This window comes from Callorhinus ursinus, unplaced genomic scaffold (genome assembly GCF_003265705.2).
Source record: "Callorhinus ursinus isolate GAN/ISIS: 27379988/994484 unplaced genomic scaffold, GSC_fseal_2.0 scaffold61, whole genome shotgun sequence".
NCBI classification, from domain to species: Eukaryota; Metazoa; Chordata; class Mammalia; order Carnivora; family Otariidae; genus Callorhinus; species Callorhinus ursinus.
This window is the reverse complement of record NW_027397123.1, coordinates 38,661-62,412: the sequence shown is the minus strand read 5'-3', so window position 1 is coordinate 62,412 and position 23,752 is coordinate 38,661. Positions and strand designations below refer to the sequence as shown.

General features: G+C 56.6%; 3 protein-coding genes across 8 annotated transcripts; all 3 read left to right on the top strand.

Annotated features, from left to right (window-relative positions):
* The first annotated feature begins 111 nt into the window (after positions 1-111).
* Positions 112-4,941, top strand: MIA (MIA SH3 domain containing). Of its 2 annotated transcripts, XR_012376026.1 has the most exons (5): positions 112-3,032; positions 3,119-3,252; positions 3,437-3,518; positions 3,740-3,850; positions 4,185-4,941. XR_012376026.1 is itself a non-coding variant. In XM_025854680.2 (4 exons), the coding sequence occupies exons 1-4, from the start codon at positions 2,909-2,911 to the stop codon at positions 4,206-4,208; spliced, it is 393 nt and encodes a 130-aa protein (XP_025710465.1). In that variant the 5' UTR covers positions 112-2,908; the 3' UTR covers positions 4,209-4,941. The 2 variants fall into 2 exon arrangements, 1 of the variants encoding a protein (XP_025710465.1); XM_025854680.2 differs by lacking the exon at positions 3,437-3,518.
* Positions 4,942-5,071: 130 nt separating this feature from the next.
* On the top strand, positions 5,072-13,422 carry RAB4B (RAB4B, member RAS oncogene family). 3 transcript variants are annotated; one of them, XM_025854356.2, is made up of 8 exons: positions 5,073-5,236; positions 6,412-6,492; positions 6,711-6,825; positions 8,230-8,292; positions 8,380-8,534; positions 9,602-9,697; positions 9,802-9,936; positions 13,051-13,422. In XM_025854356.2, exons 1-7 carry the CDS (start codon positions 5,221-5,223, stop codon positions 9,915-9,917), a joined length of 642 nt encoding a protein of 213 aa, XP_025710141.1. In that variant the 5' UTR covers positions 5,073-5,220; the 3' UTR covers positions 9,918-9,936; positions 13,051-13,422. The 3 variants fall into 3 exon arrangements, with proteins under 3 accessions (XP_025710142.1, XP_025710141.1, XP_073741514.1); XM_025854357.2 differs by lacking the exon at positions 6,412-6,492 and having other exon boundaries at positions 5,072-5,236; XM_073885413.1 differs by lacking the exon at positions 5,073-5,236 and having other exon boundaries at positions 5,741-6,492.
* A 1,459-nt stretch (positions 13,423-14,881) lies between these two features.
* EGLN2 (egl-9 family hypoxia inducible factor 2) lies at positions 14,882-23,708 on the top strand. 3 transcript variants are annotated; one of them, XM_025854333.2, is made up of 6 exons: positions 14,882-15,017; positions 16,023-17,101; positions 21,855-21,974; positions 22,371-22,507; positions 22,726-22,793; positions 23,056-23,708. In XM_025854333.2, the coding sequence occupies exons 2-6, from the start codon at positions 16,265-16,267 to the stop codon at positions 23,109-23,111; spliced, it is 1,218 nt and encodes a 405-aa protein (XP_025710118.1). In that variant the 5' UTR covers positions 14,882-15,017; positions 16,023-16,264; the 3' UTR covers positions 23,112-23,708. The 3 variants fall into 3 exon arrangements, with proteins under 3 accessions (XP_025710118.1, XP_025710119.1, XP_073741517.1); XM_073885416.1 differs by lacking the exon at positions 14,882-15,017 and adding an exon at positions 15,248-15,373; XM_025854334.2 differs by lacking the exon at positions 22,726-22,793.
* The last annotated feature ends 44 nt before the right edge of the window (positions 23,709-23,752 follow it).

Genomic DNA, 23,752 nt, shown 5'->3' with positions numbered 1-23,752 from the left:
TTCTCTGTGCCGCCTTTTCTTGCACATCAGAATATTCTGGGTGTTTGGACCTCTTAGCAGGCTGGGGTTTGCAGCCTTGGGAAAACACAGAATAATGTAGTAACTTTGTCTAAGCTTCAGGCATCTTTACTAGTTTGGAAAAATTTCTGTTTTGTCTCCATCAGCATTCAGAGCAGGAAATTGAAACCCAGGCTGCCATGTGCAGTTGGGCAGGTTGTGTACTACACAAGGATGCCACCCACCTTTAAGGGGACGCTATTTGTAGATTCGTATGTTTTTTCCTAACCTGTTAGAGTGTTGAGAGGTTTTTCTTCGCCTTTTTTGAATCTTCACAAAAATGCCTTCTGTCAGAGCAGCAGTCCCCAGAAATCACGCTAGATACTTCAGGAAGAAAAGGAAGGGAACTGGGTGCTCAGGAATTCATTGGAAGGATAGAAGGAGTGGTAGCCTGGGTTTGAGACACTTGAGTTGAAGTTTGCAATCTCTGATTGAGCTGCAGTCTGGACTTCAGGAAGGCGCCAGTGCTGCTGATGGAAGTGCCCGGCCCACATGGGAAGCCACCGACCAGGGACAAAGGATGTGGCCACTTCAAACACCGCTAATCTTCCCTGCTGGCCACCCGCCAGCCAGGATCCTCGGGCAGGTGCCTGAACCACGTCCTGCAGTCCTCTGGCTGCAGGGGAATCTAGGAAATGGAGTTTCTGATTGGACGGTCATGTAATCTACCTGAAGCTATGGATAAGATGGGAGATCAAAGGAGGGACCTTCTTTAGCAGTCTCTTAACAAACCTGATTCTGGAAAAGAATTTTTTTTTTCAAAGATTTTATTTATTTATTTGAGAGAGAGAATGTGGAGGGGGGGCAGAGGAAGAGGGACAAGCAAGACTCCCTGCTGAGCAGGGAGCCTGACAGGGTACTCGATCCCAGGACCCTGAGATCATGACCTGAGCTGAAGGCAGACGCTGGACCAACTGAGCCACCCAGGCGCCCCTGGAAATTTTTTTAATTGACTCAAAAATACATATATTGCTTAAGACCCTTTCTCAGGTCATGTACATAGAAAACTGAGATCATTTGCCAGAAGCAGAAAATTGACCACAAAAATAAATATGAGAAGAGCGTTAAATTCTGTCTGGTCCTCTTCCATAAAGGCTCTAAGCCCAAGCCTGCTCCTGCTATGCTCTTTTCTGTTAAAGAGGAACATCATCCACGTTTGCCGTGATACTTACAGCACCAAATACAATCTTTCTCCTTGTAGGATCTGAAAGACTGAAAGGAGAAAGGGATTGTTGTCTGCTAAGAGGCAGGCCTTATTGCCGATGGCAAGTGGAAACGCCTCGCCCACCACACTGGCAACCACAGGTTCTGTGGTCAGTAGATCCTGGTCTTTATTGTCTGCCTGGTGGACCCCCTAGCTGTTTCCCACGAGCAGCTGATGTCCCGACTCCGAGCTTCATTTTCTTCCCGTGTAAGGGAAGAATTCCTGTATGTCAGTACTGTGGTATTCATGGTTGATACACGCCACCACCACCAGCACACACCCACTGTCAGGCCCCCAGGAGGCACTATAAACTCAGCAAATACTTGCCAAGTACCTGTCGTGCTAAATACTCTTCTTGGCGCAGGACGCGCAGTGGTAAATGAAATCGACGCGCTAACTGCAAATACCGTGTTCTGATAAAAACAACTGGGGTGAAAAAAAAAACCCAAAACTGGGGTGATGGGGCTGGGGAACAGTCCCGGGTGATCAAGGAAAGCCTATCATCAGACGTGACTGGAGCAGGGCTGTTGCTCCCATCCATGGTGGCGGTGCTGAGTATTGGGTGCGTGGAAATGGCTGAGGTCCAGGCTTTGCCCCTGATGCAATCTTCCCCACCCTCAAGCCCATGCGCGCCCAATCCACTTCCGCCTCACAAGAGTTTGGACTTGAGGCCATAGGTGAGAATGCCCGAGGCCGGGAGATGGCCACCCAGGAGAATGACCTTGGGCACGGGGATCATTGGAGACGCAGTTTTAGAGGTTGAGACTTGAGTTCAAATCCCCCCTCAGTTTTCTCCTGACCTTCAGCAGCAGACAACTCCACGCTCAGTGAGTGACGGGTGTGAGCCTGGAGCCAAATCTGGCCCCTCTGTTCCCCGGCTCTAACCTTGGGCAAGTTTCTGAAGGCTGTCCCCTGCCATTTCCGTGGCGAGTGGGGTTATAACAGCCCTCTTAAGGTGACGCAGAGTGTCCCTTTGAGTTAAGATAAAATTTAGTGCTGAGTGCTCTATTAGATAACTGTTAGCTTTCCTGGTCCCTATTTTAGTAAGGCGAGGCTCTTAGAAGAGAAATCGCTCAGCCCAGGTCACCCAGTCAGGAAGTGGCTTGTGAAGATAAATAGGGATTATGGTAGACCATTGCTAGCCGTAAGCCCCAGCATAAAACACTTGGTTCTTGAGAGTGGGGGCTGTGCCTGGCGATCAAAAAAGGCTGCCTTGTTCTGTCCTTGAGCACAGGAAATTCCAAGGTAGTTTCTGTACTAGCTCCCTGTTTTCTGTTCTTGGAGGGGGCAGCGGAGGGGCCCAGGTACCCAAGCAGCCTCAAGAGAAGATGGGATTAAATGTCTCAACCTGCCTGTCTGGGCCTCTGATTGTTGAGGAGGTGGGGGGGGGGGTGGCTGTCACTTGGAGTGGCCTGGGCTGCTTTGGGCCTATCTGGGCGTTTCCTTGGGCAGGCAGCCCTCACCCTGTCCTTGAAATGGTTCTGGCTGGGTAGCAGCCTCTAGGTGTTGTGGGCGAAATTTGGGACTGGTTAAGGGCGGAGACAGGACCAAGAACACAGGTTTCCTTGTGTTGCTGGAGAGAGGGAGGGCAGAAGGAAATTGGAGACCCCATTTCCCCCTTGGTCACTCTCTTGCTTGGAGTCCACGATGGCTGGGTTGCCAGTGTTCCTCGGTGTCATTTTGCTGTCTGCCTTCCCGGGGCCTAGTGTCGGGGGCCGCGCCATGCCCAAGCTGGCTGACCGCAAGCTCTGTGCCGATGAGGAATGCAGCTGTAAGAGTTGGGGGTTGGGGGGCCTGGGGGCTTGGGCTGCCAGCCCATCCGGAGGGTGCTGTCATTCCCTTCTATTCCTTCCCCAGACCCCATCTCCATGGCCGTGGCCCTTCAGGACTACGTGGCCCCTGACTGCCGTTTCCTGACCATACACAGGGGCCAGGTCGTGTATGTCTTCTCCAAGCTGAAGGGCCGAGGGCGGCTCTTCTGGGGAGGCAGTGTGAGTCTTGGGAGAACAAAAGAGGAAAGGATATGGGGCTGGGGTGGGAGTACACCCTAATTTTCCACCCAAAGGGAAAATTTGAGGGGGTGGACTGAAATAGTTTGGTGTGGGGGTGGAGCCAGGGGTATTGTGATCTACTTGGTTTTTACCTTGTTGAGCCATTATGGGGCACCCACTCTAGTACCAGGCCCTGTTCCAGACCCTGAAGATACAACAGCGAATGATCCCTTTTATTCTAAAGGAAGGAGACGAGCCATCAAAAGGTATCAGCAAATACGTGCTCCTCTGAGAATTAATACACGCTGACTGGGTGGCTACTTCAAGTGGTCAGGGAGGGCCTCCCTGCGGTGACTGTAGGCTGAGATCTGAGTGACAAGGATGGAGCCAGCCATCTGGGGATCAGGAAGAAGAAAAGTGCTATGATCTTCAGCAGGAACAAGTTTGCCATCTTCCCAGACCCAGGCTTTGCATTCTTCCTCTCCAGGTTCAGGGAGATTACTATGGAGATTTAGCTGCTCGCCTGGGCTATTTCCCCAGTAGTGTTGTACGTGAGGACCAGACCCTGAAACCTGGCAAAATCGATGTGAAGACAGATGTGAGTGTCTTGGGGGCTGGCAGGGATCCAGAGGGAGGACCCTGGGGTTGTGATGATGGACAAAGATACTTCTGCTTTTGGCTCCCTGGCAGCGAAGCTGTGTGCGCTAGGACAAATTCCCAGCCTCAGTTTTCTTATCTGTAAAATGGGGAGTGATTTTTAAGTCCCTGTCAGATTGAGAGGTGCAAAGATCAGGGGGCTCTGGGCTAATTTGCATAGCACGTGTTTGGCCAAACCTGGCCCCTGCCGCTTAACAGCCTTTGCTAAAACTACTAGATCCTTTGTGGTGCGACCGCTGGTTTTCTCCCCATTGTTTTCCCTTTCTCTTTTTCAGAAATGGGATTTCTACTGCCAGTGAACACAGCCTACCACTGTCCCTGCTGTTTTTTTCTTCAAGGCTTTATGCAAATATATCAGCCAAGTGCAAAATGCGGGTCTCTGTGATCTTTCGGGGGGAGCGGAAGGAGGTGTAACAAAGGAAATGTTTCCCCAGGTTCCTGAATTTAGCCAGTCAGCTCCCTGACTGTGGTAACGTCAGTGGTTGCTAGGCAGAGTTCCACAGACTAAAAGCTCTTTGCTCCATGCTGGGTACCGGAGGTGGGCTCCTAAGCTTAGAGATCACACACAAGCAAATGAGAAGGCGGAATAACCCGAACAGCCCGGTTGCAGGTTTTAGTGTCCTCTCTAGACCTCCCTCCTACTCTCTAGTGGGAGGGAGTTGAACTATTGGGAATGAGCCAACCGGACCATGAGGAAGACATAAATCACAGAATAGAGGTTTTCGTGGAAGATCATCTGCAAAGGGAGGTGGGAGGTGAGCCTGCGCGTATCGCCCCCACCCCCGAGTTTTCGTCTTTTTTGCCTTTGAGGTCAGAAAGAGCGCTCGCCAGCTCAATATCCGCTCTTCTTCGGGGTCTTTCTGTCAATCCTGTCCATGCCCCCTTTGCAGCCATGTCCCCGCCCCCAGGTCCGCTCCTACCCAATCCAGAGTCTCGACTCTTCACCCGTACTCCTGACCAAATCCGTTTCTCAGCTCTGCTACACATCTCTGTACGGTCCATTCCCACTTGCTCCGCCAATCGCTCGTCTTGGTCCCTCCCCCACTAGCCCGTCCCCTCTCACGCCGCCAATCTGCGCCTTTTGTCCCGCCTCCTGGCCGTCGAGCTCGCCAATCCTTGCCTTAGGGAAGCGTGGCCTGGTATCCCGCAGCCCTAGCGGGTCGCGCCGTAGGGGGGTGGAGGCGGAAGTGGCGGCGCCGGCCCCGGGAGTAGGAAGGAGCCGGGGCTGCAGCCGGAGTGGAGCGGCTGCCAGCCGAGGAGCAGGCGCGGCCGCGGCGCCATATTGCGGCCCCAAGCGGCCGCGACCGAGTCATGGCCGAGACTTACGGTGAGGGTGGTGGGCCGAAGTCGGGGTCTGGGGTCTGGGCCCAGGGAGGATGCGGCCTTTGGGGAGTGGGGCGGGGCCTTATGTGCCAGGGGGCGGGGTCTGGCATGGGGCAGGGCCTAGTGGATGCTGGGAGGGGTTTAGTGGGTCCGAGGCTGAGCTCCATCGATTTGGGCGGAGCCTGAGGGTCTGGTGTGTGGGTTAAATAGATCTGGGGCGGGATTTGAGGCAGCCGGCCTTGATGGACCTGCTCAGGCCTGGAGGGAAAGGGTGAGTCTTAATGTGTCGGGGCGGAGCCTGAGTGGATGGGGTGGGGCTGACTGTGTGAATGGCAGGGCTTGAGGATGGTGGGCTGGGAGAACCCTGAGGGGATGCTTGTGGACCCCGGGACTGCTCTGGCTTGAGAGGTCTGCAGTGGGGTTGGGGATGAGTTGTCCTTGAATTAGGTGGTGGGAGGGACTAGTGGCAAGGGGTGGGGCTTAAACTTAAAAACGGGCAGTACCTTGGGTAGAGGGAGGGACGGAGGGACCGAGAATTGGAAAATCTGGATGGATGGATGAAGAGGAGGTGGGAGGACAGGGTGCGGTAGAAACAGCAGTAGTTTAAGAGTAAGAAGGAGCTACATTCCTTCAACAAGTAGAGAAAAGCCGAGGGAACAAGTGTAAAGATCCTGAGGTGGGAACCAGCTTGCAATTTTCAGGAAGTAGACTGAAGGCCAGGGTGGTAGGAGGTGAAGTCATGAGGGGCAAGGGCAAGGCTGTAGTCCTCGATAAGATGGCTCTCAAGAGGCTTTGACAAGGTAATAGCTAAGCTTTTGAAGTCTGGAGCCAGTTGACTTGGGTTCGAATCCCAGCCCTGCCCAGCTATGGGATCTTGGGCAAGCCAGTTAACCTTTCTGGCCTCAGTTTCCTCATCTGGAAGATGGGGATACTTGTTACTATACCTCCCTCTTAGAGTTTTTCTGAGGAATAAGTGAGCTTGCTGCAGTAAAGAACTTTAGAACTGTGCCTGTTACGTGGTAAGCACTGTATAAGAATTGTCTGTTATTGTTACTGTTGCTCTGTTTCTGCCTGTGTCTGTTTGTCCCCTTGTAACTACGATGGTCTCTCGGTTTCCATGTTTTGCCCTGTATCATTCTCTCCATATGGGTTTCCCTGATCTTGGCTCCATCTGCTCAGACTTCCTCTTCAAATTCCTGGTGATTGGCAGTGCGGGAACTGGCAAATCATGTCTCCTTCATCAGTTCATTGAGAATAAGTGTGAGTTTCTGGGAGTGGTCCCGGGAGCACTGAACTGTGGGCGTGGGCATGGCGGGGGCAGGGGCAGGGCTGGCTGCCTGGCCCTCGCCTTTGCTAGATCCTTCTTGATCCTCAGTCACCCCAGCAACGAGAATGGTTTTGTACAGGCTGAGGAGGCCTGGGAGGACAGGGAATCTTCTGAGCCCCTGCACTGCCTCTTCTCTCCCTCCCACTCGCAGTCAAACAGGACTCCAACCACACAATCGGCGTGGAGTTTGGATCTCGGGTGGTCAACGTGGGTGGGAAGACTGTGAAGCTCCAGATTTGGGACACAGCCGGCCAGGAGCGGTTTCGGTAGGTGGGCCGGGCCCCCAGGGGAGAGGGGCAGAGGAGAGAGGAGAGAAAAAGAGAGGGAGACAGGGAGTCACAGAGCTGTGTGCAGTCACTTGGAGATCTGACAGGAGCACAGAGACATTGAGAGGGCAGGCAAGGCCGAGGGAGAGAGACAGAGACTGAGTGCAGGTGCCTATAGCCAGAGAGAGCAGGCATTCTGGAGAGAGAGCAGGGGTCCTGGAGAGAGAGCAGGGGTAGCGAGGGAAAATGAGGTTGAGAAAGAAGCATAACGAAGGGAGAGACCCACGGACCCTGGAGAGACTGCAGTAGACTGACCCATATGGCTGGAGGGATGGAGACTTGTGCCTGGGAAGAGGCGTTTGGGATGAGGGCAGGGGACAGAGGTGGAAAGAGAGAGATTGAAAGAGAGGGAAACTAGAAAAGAGATACACTCAGAAAGAGACAAAGGACAGAGACTGGGAAGAAGAGCAAGGGAAGGTTGATAAAGAGACACAGAGAAACAGGTCAGAGCTAGAGACCGGGAGGGTGGGACAGGCAGAGCCAGAGAGATGGAGAAATGGGTGTGTGTGGCGGAGGGGAGAGAACCGTGTGGGGCTCAGCACGCAGTATGTCTTCAGGAAATGGCTGCAGACAAGGTGGTAGATGCGTGGAAACCCTGAGTCTGAGAAACAGAGACAGCGAGAAGAGGGACATGAGGAACTCAAGTCCATGGAGAGGTGTGGGCCCGGGCCAGCACGTAGAAGCTGCTACGTTAATACTGGTGTGTCGATCTGCTGTGTGAGCGAGACAGGGCGAAGGGTAATGCAGCGTGTGCTGGGTTTGCAGTACGTGCTCAGTGAATGCTTGTGGAATGATTGCCCGAGTTCGAGGAGGACCCAGACAGGTGACACGGAGATGCAGGCTGTCGGCCACCCTGGGAAGGGTGCCTCCCTGAGACATGGCAGGAGAGGGACTAGCAGATGTCATCAGAGCACTTGGCCAGGACTGGGCAAAGGGGAGATGGCAGGAAATGAGGAAGGAGCGAATGCATGAGAAATCAAGAGTGAGGATGAGAGAACCAGAGCCAGAGCGACAGACAGACCGACCTAGGGAATGAGAGAGACACACATAAGAGAGACAGACAGAAAGACACAGACCAATAAAGAGATACAGAAAGACAGGGACACACAGAGAGTCAAAGACAGGGGGAGACTCTGACAGAGGCAGACAGACAGCTAAGGGAGACAGAGATTGAGGGAGACAGAGAGAGACCAGCAGAGAAGGAAATTGTGAGACCAGACTGCCGACAGCTTTTGGGGGGATGGGCCAGCAGTAAAGGGGGGGCCTCCGAACCACAAGTCTCTCTCCGCAGAGGGGGGCAATCTCAGGGCAGTTGGGGGTGACTGGGTCCCCCTGGCCCCACAGGTCGGTGACACGGAGTTACTACCGAGGGGCAGCTGGAGCCCTGCTGGTGTACGACATCACCAGGTGGGTGCACTGAGAGGGTGGGGCAGGGCCTGGGCGGGGCCCCTATCCTGTGCCTGCCTCCCTCCCTCCTCTCTCCCTTCTCCATAGCCGGGAGACGTACAACTCACTGGCTGCCTGGCTGACGGACGCCCGCACGCTGGCTAGCCCCAACATCGTGGTCATCCTCTGTGGCAACAAGAAAGACCTGGACCCTGAGCGTGAGGTCACTTTCCTGGAGGCCTCCCGCTTTGCCCAGGAGAATGGTGAGGACCCTGTGGTGGGCCAGTGGGGGAGGGGCCTCAGCAGAGGGGCGGGGGCTGTTCACTGCGGCCTGTGGGCCACCGGGCTGTCTGTGGCTGTGCCTAGCCAGGGAATGTGGAGATTGAGGGTCTGGGTTCAAATTCAAGTGTTGCCACCTGTGAGCTGTGTGACCATTCTGGTCCTGTGTCCTCATCAGGGAAGTGGGAATCACAGTGCTTCTGCCTCACGTAGCATGGGCTGGTTAAGGGGGTCAGGCACTGGAGAGCCCTCCGCACTGCCTGGATGCTTGATTAATGTTGGCTGCTAAGAAGCTTTTGACCGGTGCAGGCTGTTGGCGTAACGTGGAGGTTGCAAACTCCGATGGCCCGAGAGGACAGGCCTGTTTTGTGAATAAGGGAGATGGGACAGGGTAGACCCCAAGTTAGCAGGCACTAGCCTTAGGGGCATGGACAGGACCGACAGCCACATCAAAAGGTGTGTGAGTATAAACTCATTTGAAAGCTTCGTGTTGGCCAAACACCTACTAGCTCAGGGTTTGTCCGTGCCCCACCAGTTGGTAACCTCCAGATTTGGAGGATGTTTTGCCAATCCGAAAGATGTGGGCTTGAGTCCTGTCTCTTACTTTCTGTGAGGCCTTGTCATGTGGCTAAAGGGTGGACTGTGGTGGGCCTGGGCCTGTCCTAGATGGTGCTGGGGACATAGCATTAAAGACACCCTGGGCCCAGCTCTCGCGGGCTCACAGTCCAGTGGGTGGGGAAGGGAGACAGGACCCTTTCCAGATAGTGACAGCCCCGAGAGGTCAGGGCTGGGATAGGGGAGGCACAGGGGGCTGTGGAAGCCCAGGGGGCGGGGAGGGCACCTGATCCATGCGGGGAGGTCAGGGAGAACTTTCTGGAGGAGGAGGTGTGTAGGTGGGAACCGCCTGGGGAAGGGGCCCCTCCGTGGCAGGGCAGCAGCCTGGGCGAGGGCCTGGAGTGAGGGCAGAGGTGGAAGGCTTGAGGAGCAGAATGAGACGTGGCAGGTCAGGGTCAAGGGGCGGGTGGGGACTGACCCGAGGCCTTGCCCCCAGAGCTGATGTTCCTGGAGACCAGCGCCCTCACGGGTGAGAACGTGGAAGAGGCTTTCCTGAAGTGTGCCCGCACCATCCTGAACAAGATCGACTCAGGTGAGGCCCCTGACTGCCCAGAGTGGGAGCGGGAGTGGAAGGCAGGGCCCAGAGGTCCCCAGGGGACCAGTCCTGACCTCTCCCCTGCCGCCCCCCGCCCCCAGGCGAGCTCGACCCCGAGAGGATGGGCTCAGGCATTCAGTACGGGGACGCCTCCCTCCGCCAGCTGCGGCAGCCTCGGAGCGCCCAGGCCGTGGCCCCTCAGCCCTGTGGCTGCTGAGACGTGTGTGCGGAGCCAGGTGGGAGCCCGGGGCCCGGGGACGGCAGGGGCGGGGTCCTGGCAAGGGGGACTACGGAGCAGAGACAGAGACATAGAGAAGGAGAGGCGGTGAGAGGAAGCGAGAGAAGGACGCAAAGGCAGTCGAGTGAGAGGAGCCGTCGTCCTGGCCTCGGGGGCGTCCTTTCCGTCTCGCCACCAGCTTGCGGCCCTGGATCTCTGACCCGGCCGGTCATAATTCAGCAAATATTTATCGAGTGTCCGCTGTGAGCCAGGTCCCGTTCAAGCGGTGGGCCAAGCAGACAACCCCTGCCCTCATGGAGCCAACATGCTCTTGGGAGGAGGCAGGCCACAAATAAGACATATGAGAAAACGACATGGCAGTGAAGAAGATAAGAGCCACGGAGAAAAATAACGGCAAAGCGGGGGTAGGGAGGTGAGGAGTGGAGATTTTTGATGAGGAGGGAAACCCTCCCTGAAAAGGTGACATTTGAGCAAAGACCTTAAGGAAGGGCATGGGGAAGGGGGGGGGGGTTCATATGGGTCCCTGGGGGACGAGTGTTCTAGGCAGAGAGAACAGCCAGTGCAAAGGCCCTGAGATAGGGGCATGCCTGGCCTGGATGAGGAAGTCCATGGAGGCCAGTGTGGCTGGAGGGGAGTATGCGTGTGCATTGGGAGGCAGGGCAGGTGAGAAGGAGTTGAGGTCAGGGGTGGGGGGGAGCAGACGGGATAGGGCCTTGTTGTCCATAGGAGGTTCTGGGTTATGCCGTGGGTCGGATGGGAGCCATGGGAGGGCTTTGAGCAGAGAAGGGACAGGACCTGCTTCAGGTGTTCCCAGGATCCCTCTGGCTGCATAGAGGGGAGAGGAGGGGGTGGGCAGGAGTGGTTGCTGAGAGACCAGTGAGAGACTACTGCAGAGTCAGGCTGGGAGACAGTGGTGGACAAGGGGGGGGTTGTTGGCGGGCAGAAGAGGGACTGAGACGTGGCTAGGTTCGCATCCTCCCTGGTCTCTGTCTCCAGTCTTGTCCCCTCTTGATGTAGCCACTGGGTCTTTCTCAAGCACAAATCTGATCCTGTCCTTCCCCCGTTTAAGACCACCCATGGCTCCCAGGGTCCATGGGACAGAGCCGAAGCTCCTAGCCTGGTGTTTGCCCTTGCTAGCCTCACCTGCCTCAACTCACACCTCCCCCCACCACTCAGGCCGCTGCAGATACTCTGAAGTTCTTCCCATTTCTCCGGGTCTTTGTTCATGCTGTTCCCTCTGCAAGGAACACTGTTCCTTTCCTCTCTTCCCTCCTCCCTCTCCTCCAGGAGGCCTTGCTTCCCCTATGCTTGGTCCACACTCCTTGCTGGGCTTGCAAGGTCCTACAGGATGAGGTCCCATCCCAAACTCTTCGAGAGTGTGTATGTCTTGCCTATTCTCCCCTGTGCTTTACGCCCCTGCCCCCCTCCACTGCTTCTAGCCATTGGCGGCTCCAGGGTGGCTGTGGGGAAAGGTGCTCAGACCTTGGATATACTTTGAACATGATTTCCTGATGAATGGATATGGCATTTGAGAGAGAGGAGTCAAGGGTGAGTGTTTTGGGCAGCCCTGTTTCCTTCATGCATCTGCATCTGCTGTGCCTCAGCTGGACGTGCTGGTCCTCCAACCTCCTTTCTTCTGCCAACTGCCCCTCATTATCTGGTCTTTGCCAAAATGACTCTTCCTGCAGGATACCTTTATTGGCGTCCCACATGGGGTCCCTACCTCTAGCCGGGTGGTCTCACAGCTGCCCCCTACTTTTTAAAGCATTCAGCTCTGAACGCTTGATCAGTATTGTGTTTCTTCCCCATCTGAGAAGGGAAGGAGGTGACAGGTCAGAGATTCCAGAGCCGGGCTGCCTGGGTTTCAACTCTGATTCTGTCATTTCCTATCTGCGTGACTCTGGGCAAATTATTTAACCACTCTGTGTTCTTGGTTTCCTCACCTGTAAAACGGGGCTAGTAATAGTACCTACCTCCTCTGGGTGTTGAGAAGATTAATTACATTAATTCATGTAAAGTCCTTAGCACAGGGCCTGACACTTAGTAAAGACCTGATAAATGAGGGCTGTTTGTTATTTTTCTTTTTACTATCCATTTTAAAGAGTCTGGGCTGTGTAGAAATGGATGGGTATGTATTCTTCACCGGAGGGCTTAGTATAGCATCCATTTCAGAGTTTGCCCTCAGTGAATCAAATGGAGTAAGACAGCGCTTTTTCAAACGTTGTTGACTGCAATCTGCAGGAGAAAATACATTTTATATGTCTCGATCTGATACAGTTACACACACATAAAGCTGAAACATATTTTCCTAGCACTAATATTCTTTTGTTGTTGTTGTTGTTGTTTTTATTGAGGTGAAATTCACATGGCGTACATTAGCCATGAAAATGTTCCAAAACATTTTCGTTGCCCTAAGGAAACCGCATACTCATTAAGCAGTCACTCTCCATTCCGCCCCCGCCCCCAGCCTCTGACACCCACCAGTCCGCTTGCCGTCTCTATGGACCAATACTCTTATTACATATGATGCCCCTCTGATATTTTCTATTCTATTTTATTCTATTTCATTGAAAAATTGCCCGAGGCAATTTTTTGGCAAACCGATTTCCCAACCCACTAATGCAGTGCTGCACGTTGAAATCACCTGGAGAGCTTTAAAAGAGTTTGATGCCTGGGCCTCACCCCAGAGATTCTGAAGTGATTTCCGGATTTCTAGAAGCTCCCAGGTAATGCTATATGTAGCTGAAGCAACAACCACTAACTGAAGGTGTCTCCTCAGTTTGGAAAACACTGGAATGAGCCAGGGCAATCCAGGAGCATAGAGGGACACAGAGATGCCAAGGTGGGGACATGAAATTTAGATACTAAGATATCCCTCTGCAGACTTAAGGGGTCAGCTCTCTGAGACAAACAGGGAGATGCAAGGCCCTCAGAGACAGCCCCAAATTACCTGCAGACGAGAAACAGAAAATCAGACAATGTAGAAAGTCTGGAAGAAAGAGAAAGGTATGGACAGACACACAGGAGGGCAGGAAGATACCCAGAAATGAGACAGAGACACCAGCCAGGCAGACCCAGGGTCCCTTTAGTTCACCACACACTTTTCTTTCAGCTCACCCGTTCTTCAGGACCTGCCCTGCCCTTCTGGCTGGGGCCCAGATCCAGGCCCTGGGAGGCCGAGCCCCTCACCTGTCCTGGCCCCAGAGAAGCTGCCCCGCCACCTGTCCCCCTTCCCTGGCCTGGTGGGGCCTGGCTGAGGGGCAAGACTGAGCCACCAGGGAAGGGGGAGCCCATACCTGCTGCTGCTTCCTCTGTCTTGGCTAACCCCTGTCCCCCTGGAACCCTTAACCATATTCAAAGAGTTCCCAAAGCCTGAGACCAAGGCATTTGGCCCCAGCTCCCCGCCATTGCGAGTACGTGTTATTTATTGCCTGGAGGCCTGTCCAGTCCCCACTCCACCCCCATAAAGCATTGTTTACACCTGTGTCTTGGCTTCTGTTATTTTGGGGGGATGGGGAGGGAGGGGAGACAGAAGAGGTCCCTGATGGAAGAAGAACCACGTGTCATGGTGTGTGGGGGTCATGTTTCTGGATTGGCTGTGGTGTGAGGGGACACCATGACTCAGGTGGTATTGTGGACGGAGTCTGTAACCTCACCGTGTTGTGACAAGGCATGCTGGGGGCCCACCTGTGTAGCACTGATGTGCTGTGCTTGTGATGTGTGTGTGACGGCATCTGTAGGAATATGTCCTGATTGTGTGTGTGACACTGTTGCTCGTGACTACTTTGTGTCCTTGGTGATTGTACCCATGAGGCTGGTGTTTGGGACCAAGTCCAGGGAATGAAAATTCAGGCCTATAGGTGATCTCCATGCATCTTTGATGCTTGAAGGTCCCAGGCAGTGTCTGATTGTTGCGTGTGTGACTGTGCGTTTATGTCCCTGAGGTGTGTGTGTCTTGTGTGAATTTGGCACCCCTGATACAGCTGCGTGTGACCATGAACCCCGAGTATGCCCCTAAGGACCTTGTGGGCCTTTGTGCAACCCTGACCTGTGCATACTTGAGACCGGTGTGTATCTCTTTTGTGTCCTGATGAACTGACGAAACTCGCAAGTGCTCTGCCAGGGACAGGTGCAGCCCCCTCAGGGCACTCCCAACTTCTCTGCCATCCCCAAGTCAGCAGTAGCCTACCCACGTGGTAGGCCTGAGCCCTTGAGCCCCCCCCAGGCCCCCCGCCGCCCTGTAGGTGGTGGAGGGGGCGGGGCATTTAAATGACCTCATCTGCATGTTCCTTCCAGGCCGGGTCGCCCAAAATGTTCTTAGGCCCGAGGCTGTTAGACAAATGTCTTCTCTGCGTACTCTGCGTAGCTTTCCTAGATTGCTTTATTCGGGTTCCCACAATTGTCCCGAAAGGGCAGGGTGGAGCGGGTTATACTGTGGCATCCTTCCCAGTCTAGTCTTCCTCTCTCAGGGATGTTCCGCACTTTTTTCCCTCCGTTACAGAAAGTACTTAAGTAAATTACTTAACTAATGTGCGTATTTACATACATTTCTCAACTAACTGCGCAGACATTTATCGCAGCCCTATTCTTGGGCTGCGAGAAGGAGGAGCTGTCCATGTAAATAACGTCCTTTGCATGCCACTGTCCCGCCCCGCTGAGCGTCATTCTCCGGCGCTCGGGACTCTAGGGGTGGGCCGGCCTATGCAAATAGCCGTATTTGCATGCCCCTCCCACGCTGCTTGGCCTAACCGCGGAACTCCCCCCGCCCTTCCCTGATCCTGCCCTTTCTAACAGCCTTCCTCCTCTCTCCCATAAGGGGCGGAGTGCAGTATGCAAATGAGCCTCCTGTTGGCGACCGACCCATTTCCCCTATCTTGGGGGGCGGTGTTCTGAACTTCCTTGCTCCGCCCCGCACGGCTCGCGCCTGCGCACGCACCGTCTCCTACGCGGGCGCGGTCACGTGCCCACCGGGCGAGGCGGGGGCGGAGCGTCGCGGGAGGTGGGGGCGGGGTATGGCGCGCTGTGCGGCGCTGGGCGGCTGGCACAAACGACGGCGCCGGGGCCGGAGGAAAAAGCTCGGTGAGGAGAGCTCGGGGAGGGAAGAGAACGGGGCAAAAAGGGCGCTCGAGCCGGGGCGCCGGCGCGAGCCGGGCGGGGTGTGGGGCCGCGCACCAGCCCGGCGTGGCGGAGCGCGGCGACCCCGGGTAGAGGAGGGTGGGGGTAGGGCGTGGGGGAGGGAACGCGCCGGGCACGTTGAGTGCCGGCCGTTGGGGGGTTGGGGTGGGGGAGCGCGCGCCGATGGGGGGAGGGAGAGGGAGGGGGTTCGGGGTCCGAGCGGTCCCTAGGCTCGGCCTCCGTCGCCTGCAGCGCCCCGAGCGGGGAGGCCCGCACCGAAGGGGCTTGGGAGGAGCCGCCTTCTCCCGTCCTGTCCCCCAGTGCGTGAACCCTCCCCCGCCCTTCCCCCCGTTGCCGTGGACCCTCCTCCCGCGGCTGCCTTCCGTCTGTCTGTCTGTCTTAGGCCCTCCCTTCCGTCTGGGTGTGTGTCAGTCGCCGGCGGGCTTCCTCCCGTTGGGCTTAGGTTGACCCCTCCGCCCCGTTCTGTCCGGCTGTCTCAGGCCCGCCCTCCCAGCTTCTACCCGGTCGGCTTTTCCGTCTCTGGGCCCCCCATTCCCTTTGTCTCTGGGCTCCCCGGTTTGCTCTGTTGGTGGAGCACCCCGTTCCCGCCGTGTGTCTCTGGAATCCCCAGGCAGATCTCCCGCTCCCCACTGCTCTTAACATTCCTTTTCTACTTCAGGTCCTCTCCGTCCTTTCTCTTTGCTCTGAGGATGCTCTCCCACAGCCCCCACCGCAGTCCTGTGTCTTTGGGTCATCTCCCCAGCCTCGCTCCTCCGGCTGCCTCCTTCACTGCCTCTTCTCTCCTTGTCCCCCCCCCCCAGATTCCCATGGTCTTCTCCCCAATGTGGCCTCGGATTTTGGGGGACCGTGTGGCCAAATCTGACTTCTTACTGCCCCTGCCACCCTTCACCTCCACTCCGAGTGCCTGTAGCTCTTCTCACATTCCTTTTTTTCTCTCTCCCCCTTCAGCCACCCTAACGGGTCCTTTCCCAAGCCCCTAGGGGCAGCAGAGGACTTGGGGACCAGCGAGCACCCCCAGGGCGTGAGAAGAGCCTCTGCTGCCTGCCCTGCCTCACCCTGCCCTACGCCAGGCTCAGCTGCCCCGGCCCCCGGCTGCATCAAGTGGAGGAGGCGGAGGCGGAGGCGGAGTAGGGTGGCACCATGGGCCCGGGCCGTGCCCTCCATGCCCGGGGGATGAAGACGCTGCTGCCATGGACAGCCCGTGCCAGCCGCAGCCCCTGAGTCAGGCTCTCCCTCAGTTGCCGGGTTCTGTGTCAGAGCCCTTGGAGCCTAGTCGGGCCAGGATGGGGGTGGAGAGTTACCTGCCCTGTCCCCTGCTACCTTCCTACCACCGCCCGGGAGCACCTGGTGAGGCCTCGGCGGGGAGTGGGACCCCCAGGGCCACAGCCACCTCCACGATAGCCAGCCCCCTTCGGGAGGGCTTCGGCGGGCAGGATGGTGGTGAGCTGCGCCCACTGCAGAGTGAGGGCGCTGCAGCACTGGTCACCAAGGGGTGCCAGCGACTGGCGGCCCAGGGCGCCCGGCCTGAGGCCCCCAAACGGAAGTGGGCAGAGGATGGTGGGGACGCCCCAGCACCCAGCAAGCGGTCCTGGGCCAGGCAGGAGAACCAGGAGGCGGAGGCTGAAGGGGAGGGCAGCATGGGCTGCGGCAGTGGCAATGGCGAGGCCAGTGCGGGGCCGAGGGAGGAGGTGCTGCCCACCGCGCCTGAGCGCCTGGCCCTGGACTATATCGTGCCCTGCATGCGGTACTACGGCATCTGTGTCAAGGACAGCTTCCTGGGGGCGGCACTGGGTGGCTGCGTGCTGGCCGAGGTGGAAGCCCTGAAGCGGAGCGGGCGCCTGCGTGACGGGCAGCTGGTGAGCCAGCGGGCTATCCCGCCGCGCAGCATTCGTGGGGACCAGATTGCCTGGGTGGAAGGCCATGAGCCGGGCTGCCGAAGCATCGGGGTCCTCATGGCCCACGTGGACGCTGTGATCCGCCATTGCGCTGGGCGCCTGGGTGGCTACGTCATCAACGGGCGCACCAAGGTAAGGCAGTGAGGGCCTTGTGTGGAGGGAGCCCCCCCAGCACCTGCTTGGCGGGCACCTGGTGCTCTGAGTATCGGCGCCCTTGGAGTTGGGCGTCTGGCATTACAAAAGGATTTAGGCAGCTCCAGTGGAGTGAGTGTTGGTGCTAGAGTTTGGGGCGCTCCCTCCCTGTGGGGGCCTTGGGGGTCTGTGCACTTTCTCTTTCCCCATTCGCCTCTCTTTGCATCCATCCCTGTGTCGTCTGTCCTTTCAGTCGCCTGCCTCTGGCCGGTCCTCTGGTGTGTCCCTTCTGTCTCCCAGGCAGGAGAACCAGAAGGCAGAGTGGGGAGGGTGGCTGTGGGGAGGCCCGTGCCAGGCTGAGGGAGGAGGTGCTGCCCACTGCGCTTGGCGCTGGACTGCGTTGTACCCCCTGTGCCATACTGTGGCATCTGGGGCCAGGACAGCTTCCTGGGTGCCTGTGCGCTGGCCTCGCGGGAGGGGGTTCTATCCTGCATCTTCTCTGTGTGTCCTCATCCTAATGCCTGCCCTGTATCTTGTCTGTCCATCACTGTGTTCTTGTCGGTTCTGATCTGTTCCCTCGATTCTCTGTTCTGTGTCTTTTCTTGTTTTACAGTAGTTGTTATACATATACATATTAATTTTTTTGAGGGGGGGAACCTGGGCTTTTTTGAGAATGCTGAAACCACAGACCCTCTTTCAAGAAAAATGCTCATTTGTCTAGTTTATGGGCAGTCATCAGTGCCTCCTGAGCCTCCAGCTACCCATTTGAGAACCTAGGGTCGGGAGCTCTGCACAAGACAGTGGTCTGTTGGGCCTTTCTGGCCTTCTGACACAATAATTTTCTTCATAGAGGGGTGAGAGAGCTCTTGCCTTGAGTCCAAGGCTAGTGTCATTTGGCCAAGGCTCCATAGGGAGTGCCTACTGCACACCAGTGATGCCTGGCTGATGGCAGGGCTGTTTGCTTCCCTGCGGGCATAAGGCTGTGCTCCTAATGTCTCCTCCCTCCTCCCTCTGATCCCATCTTGGGTTCTGCTTCTGTGCAGCTTCTGTCTCTAGCTGGAGCTGGTTCAGGGACCCAGGCTCCCTAGGGCCGAGGCCAGCATCCTCTCCACCCAGGTCAGACTTGTCATACTTCCCCCCTCCCTCCTGTTACTTGATAGCTGGAGAGTCAGAGGACGCCCTTTCCTGGGCTCTGCTCCTGTGCAGGCAGGAGAGATGAGAGGGAGTCTCCTGGCCACAAGGTGCTCAGCATCTTCACCCCAGGTCACCCATCCTCGCAGGAGGGAGTTTGAGGGGAGACCGTGAGAACTGAATGGCCCAGGGCAGCACACTTTCCTTAGCCTCAGTTTGCTTATCCATAGGATAGGAAAATTAGTTAAGTCCCCAGCTAGTCTTTGGCAGTTTTAGGAGGGGAGGGCAAAGTAGAGTGAGCAGGTATCTTTCCCCTTCGGTGCCTCGGTTGTGGTTGGGGCCAGGGCCCTGGCTAAGATTGGGGGCTGGGGGGGTTGGGACTATTTTAGCTCCGGGTGACTTCTCTTGTCCTGGGAGGTTTAAGAACAAACCTGGCTAGACTGAACAGGGCGGGGGGAACCAACCGCCAACCCAGTCACTGAAGTTCCTCTCAGACACCCCCCCCCCCCCCGGCTCTGGTGAGACGCCCACTCCAGGCTTCCCCACCTTCAACGTGCAACCTCTGGACTCCCTCCTCAGGCTCTGAAATAAGAGTGTGGGGTGCCAAGGTGGGGGGGCACAGATGACCAGTGTGGCTAGGGCCCGCAACAGCCTGCCTGTTGTTGGTCGTTCCTGAATGGAGTTCCTATGTTCTATTCTTCCAGCTGTCTCTAATCCTTCTCCTCAGCTGGCCTGCAGGTGGGCGAGAGTTGACTCCCACGGGCATCCCTTGACCCCAACCAGAGGGGACCACAGGGAGGGCCTGGCTGGCTTGGTTGCCCCTTTAAGAGCAGCGTAGAGGTGGGGCCTGCTGTCATTGGCTCAGTCGTGTGTGTGTGTGTGGGGGGGGGGCTTTTGGCACATTGTCACCAATAGCCTTTAATTTTTTAGTCTGTGTGTGTGTGTGTGTGTGTGTGTGTGTGTTGGGGCCTTTGGCACGTTGTCACCAATAGACTTTAATTCTTCAGTCTCCTGGTCTGATACTGGCTGCCCCTTCCCTGAGATGGGAGGGTGAGGAGCAGGCTTTCAGGTCCTTCTTCTTGTCCCTTTCCTTTGTGGGAGCAGGAAGTAGGTGCTTCTCTGGGGCCAGAGGATGCTCCCCCTCCACCAAGGTGTGTATGTGGGGGGATTGGTGGAAGTTTAAAGGGCCTCTTTCTGTGCCTAGCCTTTATGCACGACTCCCCTTCCACTCCAGAATACAGGCGCTGTCCCTGCCTGCATGGTGGCAGACCCTGTGTGAGGGTGTGCAGGGCAGGACGCAGCAGAGTCCCTGAAACCCAGAGGAGTGCTTTCTGTAAGCAGCTACTGCCTGGGCACTAGGGAGACAAGCCTGGCCCCAGGGGCTTCCCCAGGACTTGCCCATTGGGCCGGTACTAGGTAAACAAGTACCTGGACTGATCTCACACTGAGAGGGGTGGATGGAAAATCAGCCTTCAGCCGGAGTACTCAAGTGCCTTTTGATCTGAGATGTGAATAACAAGGAGCACCAGGGGAGGTGTGTTCCAGGCAGGGGCAGAGGCTCTGTGGATGAGCTTGGCCTGGTCAGAGAGCAGTTAGGAGGCCTGAGGGGCTGGAGCAGAGTGAAGGCAGTAGCAGTTGAGATTGGTGGCCTTGGAGGCTGAGGCTGTGAAAATACGAAATTGATGTTTTGTATTTTCTCCGGATGTGATGGGGGTCTTGAGGGATTTGAGTGATGAGCTGGAGGAAAGGGTCTCTGGCTGCTGTGTGGAGATGGATGTGGGAAAGAGGCTGCAGCCCTGGACCCCTCTCCCCACCCCATCCTTGTGCAGAACCAGCAAAATCTTTGCTTGGATTCTATATGGGGAGGGGTTGCCAGTCCTTCCTCAGTGATTCACTGATTGCAGGCCACCCGGGCTTAGCTACGTTCTTTTCTCCCAATGAGGTGGTTGCTCAGAGCACTGACCCATTTGCAGGGAGTGAACAGCGCAAAGAGTCTCCTGAACCTCCGGGGGTGTGGGGGCCAAGGTCTTGCCCCGGTGCCGCCAGAGAGAAGCATGGCTCTCCACTGCTGGGTGGCCTCGTCCAGCTGCAGCCCTCCTGGCCTCCGTCTCAGGGCGGGTGCTGCGGCCTTCGGGTACGCGCACGTTTAATGCATGGCTATGGGCTGCACGTCCCGGTTGAGCTTTGGGAGTAACGTTTTGGAAGAAGGCTGAGGATTGAGTTGACCTGGCCTGCCCTGGAGTGCTAGGCCAGCCTCCTGTTTGGGCAGCAGATGCCCATCTTTTTGATCAGGAATGTTTATCCTAGGGCTGTTTTTCGGGGCTGTGGCCCACAGGCCTAGCCGAGCTTGAGTGGGGAGCAGCCGGCAGCGGTCTCTGGGCTGGAATGAGCATGGCTCAGGGTGTCAAGACAGATGGTCCAAGGAGCTGGAGGGTCTGCACACCAGTACTCCCGTTTGCCTTATGCAGCCCTCCCAAGTGGCTTTAGGCAAAGGGTAGGACAGGGACTTCTTTTTTTTTTTTCTTAATGTCACTTCAGCCTGTGCTTTGGCTTTCCATCACGTGGCAGGCACTCTGCTTGGTGCCTTCCCAAACATTTGTCTGACTCAATTCCCACAACTGCCCATGGAGTAGTTTTATCAGCTCCATTTCACGGATGAGGAACCTGAGACAGGAAACGAAGTCTCCCGCCTGATACTACAGCTGGTGTGGCAGCACTGGGCCTTGAACCTGGGAGTTAGGTCTGAAGGAACACTGGGGCCCTTCCCTCGCTCCACATCGGCTTTTCTGTGGGCTCCCTGTTGAGAAGCAGGCCCGAGCAGCTGGGGCCGAGGCCTCGGGATGGCAGCCACCAGGGAGAGGTCAGAACCCTGTGGCTAGACCTGTACACATGGAAGCCAGGGTCTGGGGGCGTGAGGAATCGCCAGGTCTGTAAACAGAGGAGGTGTTTATTAGTCTGTTTAACGGATGAGGCTGTGATGGGACTGTCAAGGGCTACCCTGCAGTTTATCCTTGGAGTGGGGGCTAGAGCTCAGGTTCTGGTCACACTCGGGGTTTTGGTACTTGTTCATACGTATAGGAAATACATTTATTTAGTGGAGGTTCTTCGTAGTCAAGGGCAGCAGTTCTCAACCTTGCTGTACATCAGAATTACTTGGGGAACCTTTAAATATTCCAGGCTCCACCTTAGACCAAGGATTTCCGAACCTCTGAGATGGGCCTGGGCATCAGCATCCCAGGTGATTCCGTGCTGAAGCCAAGGTCAGGAACCCCTGGTGCAGGGCTGTGAGGCCACATTCCTCCATACCAGAAAACATGTAAATTGGTTTTATTCTGGAAGGTCTGGTAGGGGGTGGGGTCAGGTTATCTTTAAAAAACAAGATCCTCAGTTACTCACTGAGCCCCGTCTGGGTGCCCGGCTCTGGGCACATGTGTGGGGAGTGGGCTCTGGAGGCCCGAGAGCTGTGGCTTGGCTGACCAAGAAGTAAGTCTGGGGGCTGGAGCCCTTGGAAGAGTCTGGAGAGAGACAAGGGGCCAGCAGGGGTGAGAAAGGGGAGGTAATGGCCGCTTCCCCAAGTATCTCTGCCTTGCCCTCTAAGCCCACTCCCATCTGTCTCTGCCAGGCCATGGTGGCGTGTTACCCAGGCAACGGGCTGGGGTACGTGAGGCATGTCGACAATCCCCACGGCGATGGGCGCTGCATCACCTGTATCTATTACCTGAATCAGAACTGGGATGTCAAGGTAGGGGTTGGGGGGTCAGGGTGGGGGCGGGAGTGAGGGTGAGGCAGCTGCATCAACTCCATTTTGTGCCCCCAGCTCAGCTTCTGGCATTCTCCATGGCGGGGCAGTGCAGTGTCGGCTTGCTGGCGGGCTCTTCCTGGGAAATGGCACCTCCTTGTCTCCAGCTGACCGGGTGGTGGCAGCACCACCCTTTCCCATTTCCTGTCTTTAGTAGTTTCCTGCCTGGCTCCATGGTGACGCAGACTCTGGGCTGTCATTCACTCTGAGAGCCTGCGTGGTGGGAGGGAGTGATGTGTGCGACTGCCCCGTTCAGAGCCCAGAGCCCAGGGCGGTGCAAGGCAGAGGCTCCAGGCTGGACCCGCCAGCCTCCTGCCTCATCCTCTGGCCTGCCCCTAGGTGCATGGCGGCCTGCTGCAGATCTTCCCTGAGGGCCGGCCTGTGGTTGCCAACATTGAGCCCCTCTTTGATCGGTTGCTCATTTTCTGGTCTGATCGGCGGAACCCCCACGAGGTGAAACCAGCCTATGCCACCAGGTATGACCGATACTTGTGGGGATGTGCTCAGGTGTCCTGCTCTGTGCCAACAAAGTCTTGTCAGACCCCAGGAGTGGCTAGGAAGTGAAGCGCTGAGAGGGGCCTAGGTGGAACAGAACCAGGCCCAGAAGGGTGGACTGCAGTGTCATTGTGGATGTGGTGGCTGGGATTGAAGAAAAGTGATGCTCACTGCCCTTCGGGGCTGCTCTGGTCCCCAGGTACGCCATCACCGTCTGGTATTTTGATGCTAAGGAGCGGGCAGCAGCCAAAGACAAGTATCAGCTAGGTACCTGCTTCCCAAATGGCATCCCGTCCCTCAGGCCCTTCCTATTCCATGTACCTCGCAAGGCCTCAAGTCCCCTTATCCACTTCATCAGTCTCTTCCTAAAGTTTGCAGCTCCTTTTTTCTCCCCTCTGCCCATTTTCCCTAGGCAGCCCTCTCTCCTGGCACCCCCAGCATGCGGTCCTCTCCTCCATCTTCCCACAGTCTTCTTGGCCTCTGTGTCCCTTCCCTGGTGACCCCCTGTCTCCTCTTACCTCACCCCTAGCGTCCGGACAGAAAGGTGTCCAAGTACCTGTGTCACAGCCGACTACGCCCACCTAGGGGCCAGCCCCAGAGCTGCATGGACAGACAGCCTCCCCTGACTTGGGGAGAGCCTTTGGCCCTGTGCTGCTGGCCCAGCCCCCCGCCAGTCTCGGTGCCTGCTCCTTTGCTGCCACCACCGCTGCTTCCGGCTTTGCCTCCGGCCCGCCTGGTGTGGAGAGCTCCGTCTGACGCTGAGGACCAGGGAGGAGAGACCTCTGCTGGCCTGTGATGGGGGCTGGGGCTGTGACCTGGGCAGGGGCCAGTGTCGGGAGCTACCATCACTGGCGCTGGGGCCTGGTGGCTTGCCCTGTCCAGTTGTGCTCCTTTCAGACGGGGAGAGCTGGAAGGAGCCATTGCCACCTCCCACCAGGCTGCAGGATCGGGGGTTGGGGATGTCATGGCCTCTTGCTGGCAGAGGTTCGTTGGGGGGACAGTATCCCCAATCCCCCCACTCCTCCAGCCTGGAATGTGAAGTGACCCCCCAACCCCTATGGCCATGGCACCTTCTGGACTAGGCTGCCCCTGCGTGGGCAGGAGAAAAGGTGCTGGGAGGAGCATGGGCGTGAAGAGTCCTGTCAGCCAAGAAAGAAATAAAGTTTACCTCAGAGCTGCAAACGTCTGATTCTCCTGCTCCCTCTTATTGGTAAGGAGACCCGTCC